The 12,040-nt window shown below is 31.9% G+C and overlaps 1 protein-coding gene across 1 annotated transcript; it reads left to right on the forward strand.

Moving 5' to 3' along the window:
* The first annotated feature begins 4,645 nt into the window (after window positions 1–4,645).
* LOC117687378 (perlucin-like protein) lies at window positions 4,646–6,415 on the forward strand. Its single transcript, XM_034463760.2, has 5 exons — window positions 4,646–4,749; window positions 5,423–5,577; window positions 5,656–5,746; window positions 5,846–6,075; window positions 6,356–6,415. Exons 1-5 carry the CDS (start codon window positions 4,707–4,709, stop codon window positions 6,380–6,382), a joined length of 546 nt encoding a protein of 181 aa, XP_034319651.2. The 5' UTR covers window positions 4,646–4,706; the 3' UTR covers window positions 6,383–6,415.
* The last annotated feature ends 5,625 nt before the right edge of the window (window positions 6,416–12,040 follow it).

Here is a 12,040-nt window from a genome sequence, read left to right on the forward strand (position 1 = left end):
TTTAATTTGTATTAAAACAACAAAATCCCTTTGATTCGGTAATAAAACGGATTATCAACTGCGTTTTAACCAATCAGATTTCAGTATTTAACATGAAAGTATAATAAAGGATCTTGTTATACCCCTGTAAAACAGTTACTATATAAATCTATACGAAAAAAAGTCCAGCATTTTGACTGTTGGACTGGAACTGTTAGATTGGAACTGTTAAAATCGACTCTTAAAAATACTGTTGACCGGTGACGTCACATTCCGCGAAAACGTGTTATTGATTAGAAGGGGTATAACAAAACAGCTGTTGACTGTGTCTCGGGCAACAGCTGATCTGTCGGACCGGCTCGAAAAATGTTGCCCGCGGCCTTCGGCCTTGGGCAACAGTTTGCAAGCCGGTCCGACAGATCAACTGTTGCCCTCGACCCCAGTCAACAACTGTATATTAATGTTTCATGCTGGTCTGAAATCTTTCAAAAAAATCGATGAACGACTGTCGTTAAAAAATCAAATGAACGTTAGAGATCCTGAGTCCATAAGTCGTGATGGCTTATTCCCATCAAACAAAACTTTTGTCCCACCTCTCCGAAAGTTTGATTTTCACATGAATGGTCACCTGTGTGTAATCTGTTTTAGATTTTTTACCTGTTATAACCATCCGGTATGTAAGTTTTGAATGTTAAACATTCAAAATGAATAAATTCAGTGTAAATAAAAAGATGAATTGTTTAAAATATGAATGAATAATTAATACAAAAAAGAATGAAATCTTGAAAAAAATGAATTTATATATTTCTATTCCAAATAATGACATTAAAATGATATATTTTTTTTAAAATCATGTAAATCTAGAACTGATATTTAGATAATTATGCTAATAAGTTAACTACTAACATTGATCAAGAATTTTGTTTTGATTAAAATTTGATTTGATTATTGAAAAATTTGATTTTATAAAAAGTGTCCGTCTTTTCTATGGTTAATTTTTTTGTTGTTGAATAGATAGTTGATTCATTCATTTGTCCAAGAAAAAAATATTTTAATGTTTTTTCTTTAGAGAAAACACGAGAATCATCGGGGGGGGGGGGTGTTAAAGGCAAAGTATTTAAGGAAAAACTTATTTATAGAAAGATTTAACAGAACACGGGGGGGGGGGGGGGCAGATAATTGAAAAAATTATTCTGAATGCTCTGATTAACATAAACTCAATATATATATATATATATATATATATATATATATATATATATATTATATATATATATATATATATATATATATATATATATATATATAATATATATATATAAAAAACAACTAGTAAGATAATAAAATAAGTCTAAAAATTTAATTAAAAAATAACTTTAAATAGGAAACCACTACCTGTGGTAACGATAGGTCATCAGTAATAAATTCTTTCGTTCTCTCCCTCCTTTTACACGTACACCCATTCCCATCTAGTCAAAAGCAGTCACCCCGCATATATTTCAGAATTTTTGCTAAGAGTAAAGACACCGTTGAGAGGATGCTATGTACACTACTTCATGCCATTAATCATTATTCATACAGAATAGAAGTCAAATAGCAACACATTTTATAAAGTTTATTATACTAGATGATACCCCGCAAGCGCGGAAATTAACACTTTACCCATTATTATAATACAATGTTAAACCATATTTTTTTTTTTCATTTTTGTATATACTTTGTCAAAATTGTTCCTTATCTGAATCTTTTAAAATTGAAATAAAAAATAAACTGCAATGTTGGATAGTAAGAGGAGCGGACAGGGATAAAAAATTCTAAACTGAAATGGAAGATGTACACATGTACATGTACGTGGCCTTAATCCGGTTTGCTGCAACTGACTTGAAAAAAAAAATGAACTTTTAATTCTACATGTATTTATTTCAAACCAGTGAATAGGCTATTTAGTGTATCTCTCTCTAATTTGGTTCTTTAGGCCAATTTTCAATATGATTTCTAATACTGTCGCAAATAAGTATTTCAGATAAAAGAAAAACAATCTAGAAGGGGGGATCCCCATTACACTTTCCCATTTTATGCATACATATAGAATATAGCAATCGCAACTTCCCGAGAAGTTGCGATTAACAGTATAAAGACGTAGAGTACAAGTGTTTAAGGTTTACAACCAATCTGTAGTGGTATAAAAATGTATGAAATTAAAACACGCTAGATTATGCATTGTTATCCATTTGCATGCATTTTTAATCCAAAGTTGTCAGATTTAAAGCAGCTGGTCAAAGCCGATGGTTAACTCGCCATACACTTTCCGCCATGATGTCATTTTTTTTTTATTAATCGAAGTCCGATCCAAGGTAATTACCCGCGACGCATGAATAACTCGTCCTACACTTTTCGTTAATTAGTCAATCCGCGGTCTTGGTTACCCCGTTCTGGAAAGTTCTATCCCATTCTCTCACCAGAGGTCGTGCTTCGCAAACGAATGAGTATCAAAACTAAAATCACCCACTAAAGAAACGAATTAACTTATTTCATTTATTCAACATTTGTCAAATCTTAACTTTTATATATTCTCTAAATAGGCTCACAGTAAATATATTCATTCTATAAGTACATGTAATCATTCAATATTATTTCATTGCAAGTATATATTTTGATTGAGATTATTCCTGACTTGGATCTGCCAAAGCGTGTCCACCACCTTTCTCTCATTTTTGCTATTTCGGGCTTGTACATGTATATCGAAAATGACAGTAGGTTTTTGATTAATTTCAAAATAATAAATTATCAGTTAAAATTCAATTATACCTTACGGACATCATCTCACATGTGTTGAAATACCAAAGCTGTAAGCAAGTATTCTGATGCAGGCATTTTGTACTTTATTCGCAAAATGCCTTAATTTATAAGTATAGATATTCATCTTTACATACATTATTTGCTAAAAAAGCATTGACACATTAATGTTTATTTGTGTATTGATATAAACTTCTAACAAAATTCATAAACACTCCCAAACTGTTTGACCAAACCGGAATCTAGAGGTGTACAAGCCTTGTTTATGTTATAGACAACGCCTCTTTCTCTGTAAAGATGTTATACGGAAAGTTGATATTAACTAACCTCATCAGATAAGTTTTACCTGTCTTAAGAGATTTTTACAAATTAATGTGTTTTGGCTCAAGAAATCAAGGGCACGAGTGAAAAGAAAGATAGTCCAAATTTTAACCAAGATGTAATGGAAATCAAAGATTTGAAAATCTTGATTATTTAACGATTATTATGAAGTCAATATAAAAAAAAATATAAGGAACGTGCAAATTTTTTCTTATCCAAGGTTATGTTTCTAAAAATAAATATTTAAAGTAACAGTATAATAGCATTATCGCTGTGACCTAAGTAATGTTTTAAAGTTCCTTTGAGCAATTATTATTTTAATTGGCATTGAAGAAAGATTGATAAAAACAACTGTTTTAGCATCGCTAAAAAGCAGAATTCTTGCCACATCGTAATAAATCCTTTTTTAGCGACATTATGACGAGTGTCGTTACACAATGAACTGTGAAGTATTTCCTGATACATGATAATTTATGGTAATAATACGTACGAATTGCAATTTTAATTAATTTTATTAACAAAAAAAGATTAATTTTGTAATTTTTTATTAAACAATTTGCAATTTTTAACTGCAAAATTATTATTTTCTAAACTCACTTTTTTGACATCAATAAGTCGATTATGTAATGCTTCATAATTTGAAATGTGGTTATTTGATGTATTTTTTTGTGAATGCTGACTGACGTTTTTCATACTTGTTTACTTTGACCATCTTTTTTTTTACCGAATTGGCTACTGATTTTTCCGTTTTCCCGATTACGTCAAAAAGCACGGCGGTTGTGACCGGTCAGCAGAGGATGCTTACTCTTCCATGGCACCTAATTTTTGTAGAGGCCTGTGTTTGCTTGCTCCCGATTCTTAGGTTTTTCTTTTGGACCTTTAATTAGTAACTCGGTGTCATCGCATTTCATTTTTTTTAGAATATCAAAGATCAGGCAGAACTTTTTCTCAGACGGATCATAAATACCACTTAAGCTTTTGATTGCTGTTAATCAATCTATTATTGAAAAATATTATCAAAATTGAGTTTATCTTTTGTTTAGGAAATTTCGGAACATTACTTTGGTACGTAACCGATGTTGGCGTAAAATCCAACTGTATAGTTATGCCATGTAACAACAGTCTCAAAACTTAACATATCTACTTTGTATCATTTCTTGATCCAAGCAAGTTTTCAATCACGTTAACATTATTTCTCCTCAAATTTGAGCTACCTCCTACATAAGTCTCTCAACAGCTGTTGTAAACAATTTAGCTCTTTACAAAAACCCAAAGAGTGGTCAGCTACTCAGATAAATATTCTAATGAATAGGTCACGATCAATCATGATGCATTACACACCTTGTGTGGTTTCTATGTATTCACACCCTTTTCATGTTCTGAGAAAAATCACATATTTATCCAACATCAAAATATTCGAATATTTCTCTACATTTAAGACACAGTGTTATTTATTCAGCATCGAATCATGTCTTGTTAACTTGTCTGATTTTCATTGATGTGGAAATACATGTACTATTGCAGAGTTACAATTATGTACCTGGTGTTTTTCATATCCAGATAGAAATGTATATAAGCAATCTTCATACTGGAGACCAACAGTTTTCAAAATGAACTCAAAGGTCTGTCTTCTGTTATTGGCCGTCATTGCTTGTAAGTAACATTTAAAACTAATTTTATGGCTTTTATTTTCATATGCGTTCCAAAATATTCTTATTTTTTATATTACTCCAAATGTAAAAACTTATTAGCTTTGATAATCGATATTTTTAATAAGGTACATCAATGGTCGTAGTCATTAAATAGAATTTTCCTACCAAGATCAATTTGATTAATTAAGCTTTACGTGATATTAAAAATACGTCATACATATAAGTCTTAAAGGGGCATAGTTACAATTGTGGTCAAATTCTATTTTTATGTTTTTATTATTTACAATGCTTTAGAAATGATATCTAATGATCAAATAAAATTTGAGAGTCATTCGTAAAGTTATAAGCAAGATACAGGGCTCACAATTTTTGTGATGTAAACAAGGCTCGCGCCCTGTTTTTGTTTACATAGGTTCAATATACCAGTAAAAAATCTTTTTCCAGCCTATTTGTCTATCTTTTTATTTATTGTAAGCATAGATACACAGTTCCTAACGTTTAACACATTCGTTTTAGGTTTAAAACTGAAATTTTTACTTCAACGTTCAAAATGTATACAAACGCTTAGTTTACATTGCAAGAATTTCATGCTCTGTTACTCGTTTATAACTCAAATAACATCTTTATTTCAAACCAGTTTTACTTTAAATCTTCTTTCTGTTCTGTTAAACTAGTATCAAAAGCAAGCTATGATTACGCACCAAAGTACAGCGCCTTCAAGTATGCTGCAGCAAAATTTGTAGCAGGTGGCTGCGGACCAGGATGGCATCAGTACAACAACCGTTGTTATTGGTTCAGCAGACAAAAGCTCAACTGGTACACAGCCTCAGTAAGTGGTAGAGATCATAGGACCTGAAATTAAATGTTTCACCGAGGTATTGGTGGTAATTCTTAACGTTAATTGTAGATGAAATGTGCCGCCATGGGTGGTTATCTGGTCTCTATTGATCAATCTCACGAGAACACGTACGTCAGACACATGTTGAGTGTCTATGGAGGTATGTGGATTCTTTTTTTACGTTAAAACATCGGTGCTGAATTTCATTTACTTCAGTGAATATCATAACACAGTTTATAACTTAACATTGATTGTAAAGTTAGAGGAGGATCTTGGCTCGGCCTGAACGACATTCTGCGACCCAACAAACACAGATGGTGCTGGGGATTCGTTGCCAAGCCCTGCCACAAATTTGACTGGTACAGTAACGAACCCGTGTATCATGAGCATGGTGACTACAACTGCGGTATGTTCAAGAGGTCCTACAAATACCACTGGCACGTCGACAGCTGTGGACAAAAGAACCACTATGTCTGTGAGAAACCACTGGTAAGAATACTATATAATTAAAGCACATTCTACTTTTTCACCTAAACTTGTCGTTAACTTTTGTTGAAATTTCTGTTATTAACAAGTAATGTAGTCTCTCAAGTTAATTTATCCTGATAATTGATTCTACGCTTCAAGAAGTTTATTCATTGGATGACGATTACAGTTCTACGGTTTTATAAAAGAAAGAAATATCATTAAATATATTTATAATGCTACATGAAATGGTTACAAGAAATGATTTTAAAATGACACTGGATTATGATTTTCTTTATTGCAGGGAAAACCATGTGTATGTGTGTATTAGCAGTCCTATGTAAATAAAATATATGTACTATCATTTTACGTTGCTGCTTAATGAGTAAATATACCTTTGCAATTACGGAGGATAACTGGATATATTATTGATTGTTTCCTTAAATTTTATATGTACAATTACAAGTTACAGATTATTTAAGTTTTTTAAGAAATAAAAGTTTATCTTTTGATAAGAGAGATAAGTCTTGCATATGGGAAACTGAATCAAATGATTGAGATATAGATACTCTTAAACAATGACAGTTATAAGAAATGCCTTATATGCCTGGGGGATTTTTTAAGCATGACTTTGAAACTTTAATGCTTTACTTATTAAACATATCTAGAAGAAAAGGTAATATATACATATATTGTTTTAATTTTTAATGAATTTTATGTGCAATTTATATTTGATATGTGTACCCTCATAAAATTTTTTTTATCTTATCAAAAAACAATCACAATCGATAGTTGTTTAATCAAATGCAGATGCATATCGAATGTCTTTGTTGTAAAAAAAAATTGTCCAACTCCTATACATTGTATGTTTTAGAAAATCGATATAATTTATGTTAGATAAATTGGCTTATTTTTTTTTTACATAAAAGCTAGGTTTATGTTACATATCAGGGCATTTGACACATGTTTGCATATTGACGTAACAAAAGTCAATTTGAGTAAAGACAAAATTAAAATTGCTATAATACAAAATTTATGGTTTTATACGAATGCATTGACGTTTAATTTTTAATTTTAATTTTTGATCTGTCCCAAGTTTTTGCTTCCATCACATTCTAAATAAAAATACACAAGTCATACCTATGAAAGAAGTACAGTTGAAATCGACGAAATGGAAAATATCAAAGATATCTTTATTGATTAATTAATCCTTTTCACTCATAAAAGTTTACAGAAACGAAAACAAATTTCTAACGGAGATTTATTATGGGAAATGTTTACATCTTTTTTCCATTCGGAAGTATCGGAACACCTCGCGCAATTTTTCAACGTTATCATCCGGGCTAAATTATGGCTGATGCAATGCAAAATCCCCGTAGATTTTCTATTTTGGGAAGTGTAATGCAACCTGAAGCGGTAGAGAGGGCGTTTCAAAACAGATAATCAGGACATTTTTCATATTAGTGGATGAACGTTGTTTAAGCACAAAGGTATTTATAATTATCGAAATATCAAGCAAAAAGTGGTGGAAGCAAAAACTCGGGACAGAGTATAAACCAATGAGTACCAAAATTGACTATGTACTACTTCATTTTAAAATTTGATTTTCAATTCCACTCGTTAACTTTTCATATTAAACGTGAAAAATTATTTATAACTTACAAAAAAAATTAGATTATGTTCAAAATGATAATAGAGGATGGTCAATTAAGCAAACGTCCGTAGTCTAATTTTACTCCGTTTTGTCAACATCATTTGGATGTATACAGAATTTTCTGTACACTTTAAAGGGACTTGGACACGATTTGAGATCCAAAATTTTATTTTTATTTTTTATGAATAAAATGGTTTACTGGTGCATTTTAAATGATTTACCAAAATATTGAATGTTAAAATCAAGTTACAAGCGAGATACAGAGGTAAGAATTAATTGCTATGTAAACAAAGCTTGAGTCTCATGGTTGTTTACAAAAAATGTAATGTAGAGAATTACCATTTCTTACACAAAATGACATGTAAAAACAACTGAAACTAATTCAATATCGTCATAAATACTATATATTATCAACAATAGAAAGATGCATTTGATTGCAACTTACACAAATACAACAGATATGTAAAAAAAATGGCAATATTCCAGCTTTGTTTACAAAACAAAGAATTATGAACTCTGTATCTTGTTTGTAACTTGATATCTGACTTTCAAATTTTGACATTGCATTATAAACTTCTATATTTATCAATATAAACATTCAAAATAGAAATAGAATTTGAAATATTTTTAGTCAAATCGTGTCCAAGTCCCTTTAAAAGTATGGCATTTTGTAATGTGTGTTTAATTATTCAAGGTGTAAACGTAGTTTTCCCGGTCGTTTAAACCATTTTTCAATGCATGGAAAATGTTTACAAAACAAACCGAGTTATTTCGCTCTTATTAAGATTCGCCCACCGACGCCAAGACGGGGATGATTAGAAAAAGAGTAATATAATGTGTTAGCCAATCAGGAATAAATCTGTGTGCATTGTTTCACTTACCCTCTGAAGTGTGTTATATTAAATAAGGCTATTTGTTTGCAGGAGCCAGATAAATATTGTTTTTATCTTTCAAGATAGAAAAGGGGGGGGGGGGGAGTAATGTTTTACCCTTGTTTATCATTATATCACTGACCAAACCTCCTTCACTTTATGTGAAATTTAAAGGACATCTAGTGTTTGCGACCTTCTTTTGGGTGAAGTTATAAATATGCATAAGCGCGTAATCATTGATCATCGATATTATTCACCAAAGTTTTGAATTGCCTTTTTTGTGGGAAAAATGTTTCCTAAAACTTATGTTGGTTTGGAGCACACATTTTAACTTCGGTATTACTACTTTATGAGCTAGTAAAATAGTCATATCGACAACTTTGATATCGAATTAGCATTAATCTAAAAGATTAATGTCGTTTTAACACGGACATGTGTTAAATTGTCCGCACTTTGGAGGTTCAACTATAATAATGGTCGATCTCGCTTAATAATATTTGCGGACAAATTAAATGAAGTGTAAAGTGCTAAACTGACAATGGTAGCGTTTAAAAACGCAAGGAAAGTCATTCAGTGGGATATCAAGTGAATCGGTCAGAATATAAAAGATGACAAATTAGCGATTATTTGAGTCCATATACATGTACTGTGCAATCGTTAGAATTTTCGCAGTATTCGTGGGTAGCCCTCGTCAACAAATGTTCATCCTCGACAAAAAGAGCTTGTTTTCTTCCTGGAGCTGAAAACAGACGCATCCACGAAATTACATTCCCATCAATAAGCAAAAAAAAAAAAAAAAAAAAAAAAAAAAATTCACAATCTACAAAAATTGGCCTCCACGGCTTTAAATGAGTCAATAGTAGTTGCAAACTTGGTTATTTATACATGCTATTATTTGCGTCAATTTTGGTTTACATTGAAAAAATACATGATAAAAGCTACCTTTATGCTGTTAATTATACTGCTCAATTCGATCACGTAGCAAAGATATTAAATTTTGTTAAATATTGTTATAGTTTCACTAAGCAAAGAATATGATTTTTTAAACTAAAACATTTTGTTCTGTATACAAGTACAAACAAAAGAGAACACTGTTAGCTTGTGAGCACTTCCCTTTAACAATAAAACAATGACGTAGGCTTATGTGTTTCCCCTAAGTGCTATTTTTAGTTTGTGTGAGTGTTCATTTCGCGAATGACAAACGTGAAACACTCTTAATTCGTTTTTCAAATTAACCAATGTAAAGCGTGTTCAAAATCGAGACAGATATGTAAAACCATAAGATTAGGCAAACAATAACAGCCACCTGCATGATTTACCGCTGACATACGCTAAGAGGCCAGTTTCGCTCAATCGGAACATAGCTCGGCCTTTTCCGTCAAGTCGAAAAAAACCTGAGCGATGTTCCGATTGCAGTTTCGCTCTTCCTTCATCAATATTCATGAAAAAGCTTTACTTTCCTGGAAGGAAAATAAACAATTAAAATTCCATATCATTGTAACAAGATGTAACTCACCATTGTGATTTGCAGAATAAAGGTAACTTTTATAAGCAAACACGTGCATTTTGGCTGTCATTAAAAGTTGACTCAAATTATAGCCTGTATAGCTTTAAAAGCGTGTAACGATGTATATTTATGATCTGATACTGACTAATCTTTATTTAAATTGAAATTTTTTGGATTACCTTTTGAATTTTTGAATTTCATAATCCTTCGTCATAAATCAATCACGGTCAAAACCTAAAGCCTCTCCCATCTGGGGGGGGGGGGGGTGTCTACAAGTGGATTTCAAACCGAAGCTGAACAGGACAATGGTCAGTGTCCCATGATTGGGGCGAGAATGACCAGGGTCTTATGTTCGAGTTTCCGTAAAAGGGAATATAAAATCTCCTTCAAGAATTTTAATCGACAGAATATAATGTGCCAGATAATGCCAGTGCCAAGATGTCTTTTTCGCATCCGCTGTAGATGCAGATCCGTAAAGGATGACTGCACTTACGGACATGCGATATTTGCGAGAAAATCAACTTTTAAAAGAATTTTTTTTCCAATGCAGAAATGGTCAACATTTAAACTACACCTTTACATATTTTCGTAAAAAATGTATGTTGTTACCAAGTACGAATTTGTTTTCAAAGGCGGGGGTCATCACGATTTATTGAATCTCCAAACAATAGTGAGGACGCCCACTTTTATACTGACTTCATACATAGTCAGCGCATGTTTTTTTCTATTGTTCTCCGTTTAACAGTAGTTGTATATTTGCATTATCAAAGCTATGTCAAAGGGAGATTACCAGACAAACATGCGCTCATGGTTTAAATGAGAAAAAACTGCTTCTTCTTACTTTCACTTTCCCTGTTGTAACCAAGGGTTGATGCATGATGAATATTATAATTCACCACGGGATTTCTCACCTTAACTTTGGGAACACACAATTGTAATAAATTAAATTAAGTGTAAGGTAGCATGTTATGTCTAGGACAGTGTTTTCGAACACGTTTAGGTTTAACGTCTTCTGTACTTACATGAGCGTGGTCTAATTGTTGTAACCATTGTAAATACATGCAGTATACTTGTACCATACATGTATAGAATAGATAGGGTTATGGTGAAAGAGTGATCATATAATTTTTGGGAGTCACCGCTGACAAGACTTAGTTCTTGAAAATAATCGATAAATTCGATGTAATGTACGCTGAAACATTTTTTAAAAGGAAACTTATTGATGAATACCTTGGAAAAAGTCAGATTTTAAATAGTAAGAACAATTTAGAAGTTTTTTGCAGTCGTATGTATTCCTACGCCAGAGTTCAACATAGTCTCGTTCAGCCATCGGCTGTCTCCGTACATCTCCGACAAGCAGAGAGAGTCAGTCTATATTTAGAGGTCGCATCATCAAGCTATCACGTGATTTGGTATCTCTTACTTGTCGGAGATTAACGGAGATAGCCGAGCATCTGATTGAACGAGGCTAGAGTTCATTATTGGTTGGATCCATACAATTTTTGAAATATTTCGAAAAATTCATATTATAAAAATGTGCGTAATTCACATACAGATTATAAACTACTTGCAAAGCAAATTAACATATCGATGATTTTAAGTTAAATAATATTCGATAAAATCAACTCCCGTCAGTACTTCAGGACCTTGATTTATACATGGCATTGTTATTCATGCTAGTCTAATTTTAAGAGCATTCTGATAATGTCAGCTCCACCTCTCATACATATTAATATCAATTTTATGTTTGATCAAGGACAGATAAGCAATAATTCTTCTTTTTTCTAAAGTTGTAAGGAGAAAATTAAAAATAGAATGAACTTATTGTATCACAGTCTAAAATCTGAATTCATGTTGGAAATTGACTAGACTCTTTAAAACATTTCACAAAAGTTATATAAGGTTAAGAAATAAACGCAACAGAATCGAAAGAAAAGGGCCCAAAACCCGGCGCGA

The sequence above is a fragment of the Magallana gigas genome, chromosome 5, assembly GCF_963853765.1.
Source record: "Magallana gigas chromosome 5, xbMagGiga1.1, whole genome shotgun sequence".
Lineage (NCBI taxonomy): Eukaryota > Metazoa > Mollusca > Bivalvia > Ostreida > Ostreidae > Magallana > Magallana gigas.

Coding starts and splice junctions, on each gene's coding strand:
- LOC117687378 (XM_034463760.2), top strand. CDS start 4,707: ATGAACTCAAAGGTCTGTCTTCTGTTATTGGCCGTCATTGCTT. Junction 5,747..5,845: donor CATGTTGAGTGTCTATGGAG/GTATGTGGATTC, acceptor TTGATTGTAAAG/TTAGAGGAGGATCTTGGCTC. Junction 6,076..6,355: donor ATGTCTGTGAGAAACCACTG/GTAAGAATACTA, acceptor TCTTTATTGCAG/GGAAAACCATGTGTATGTGT.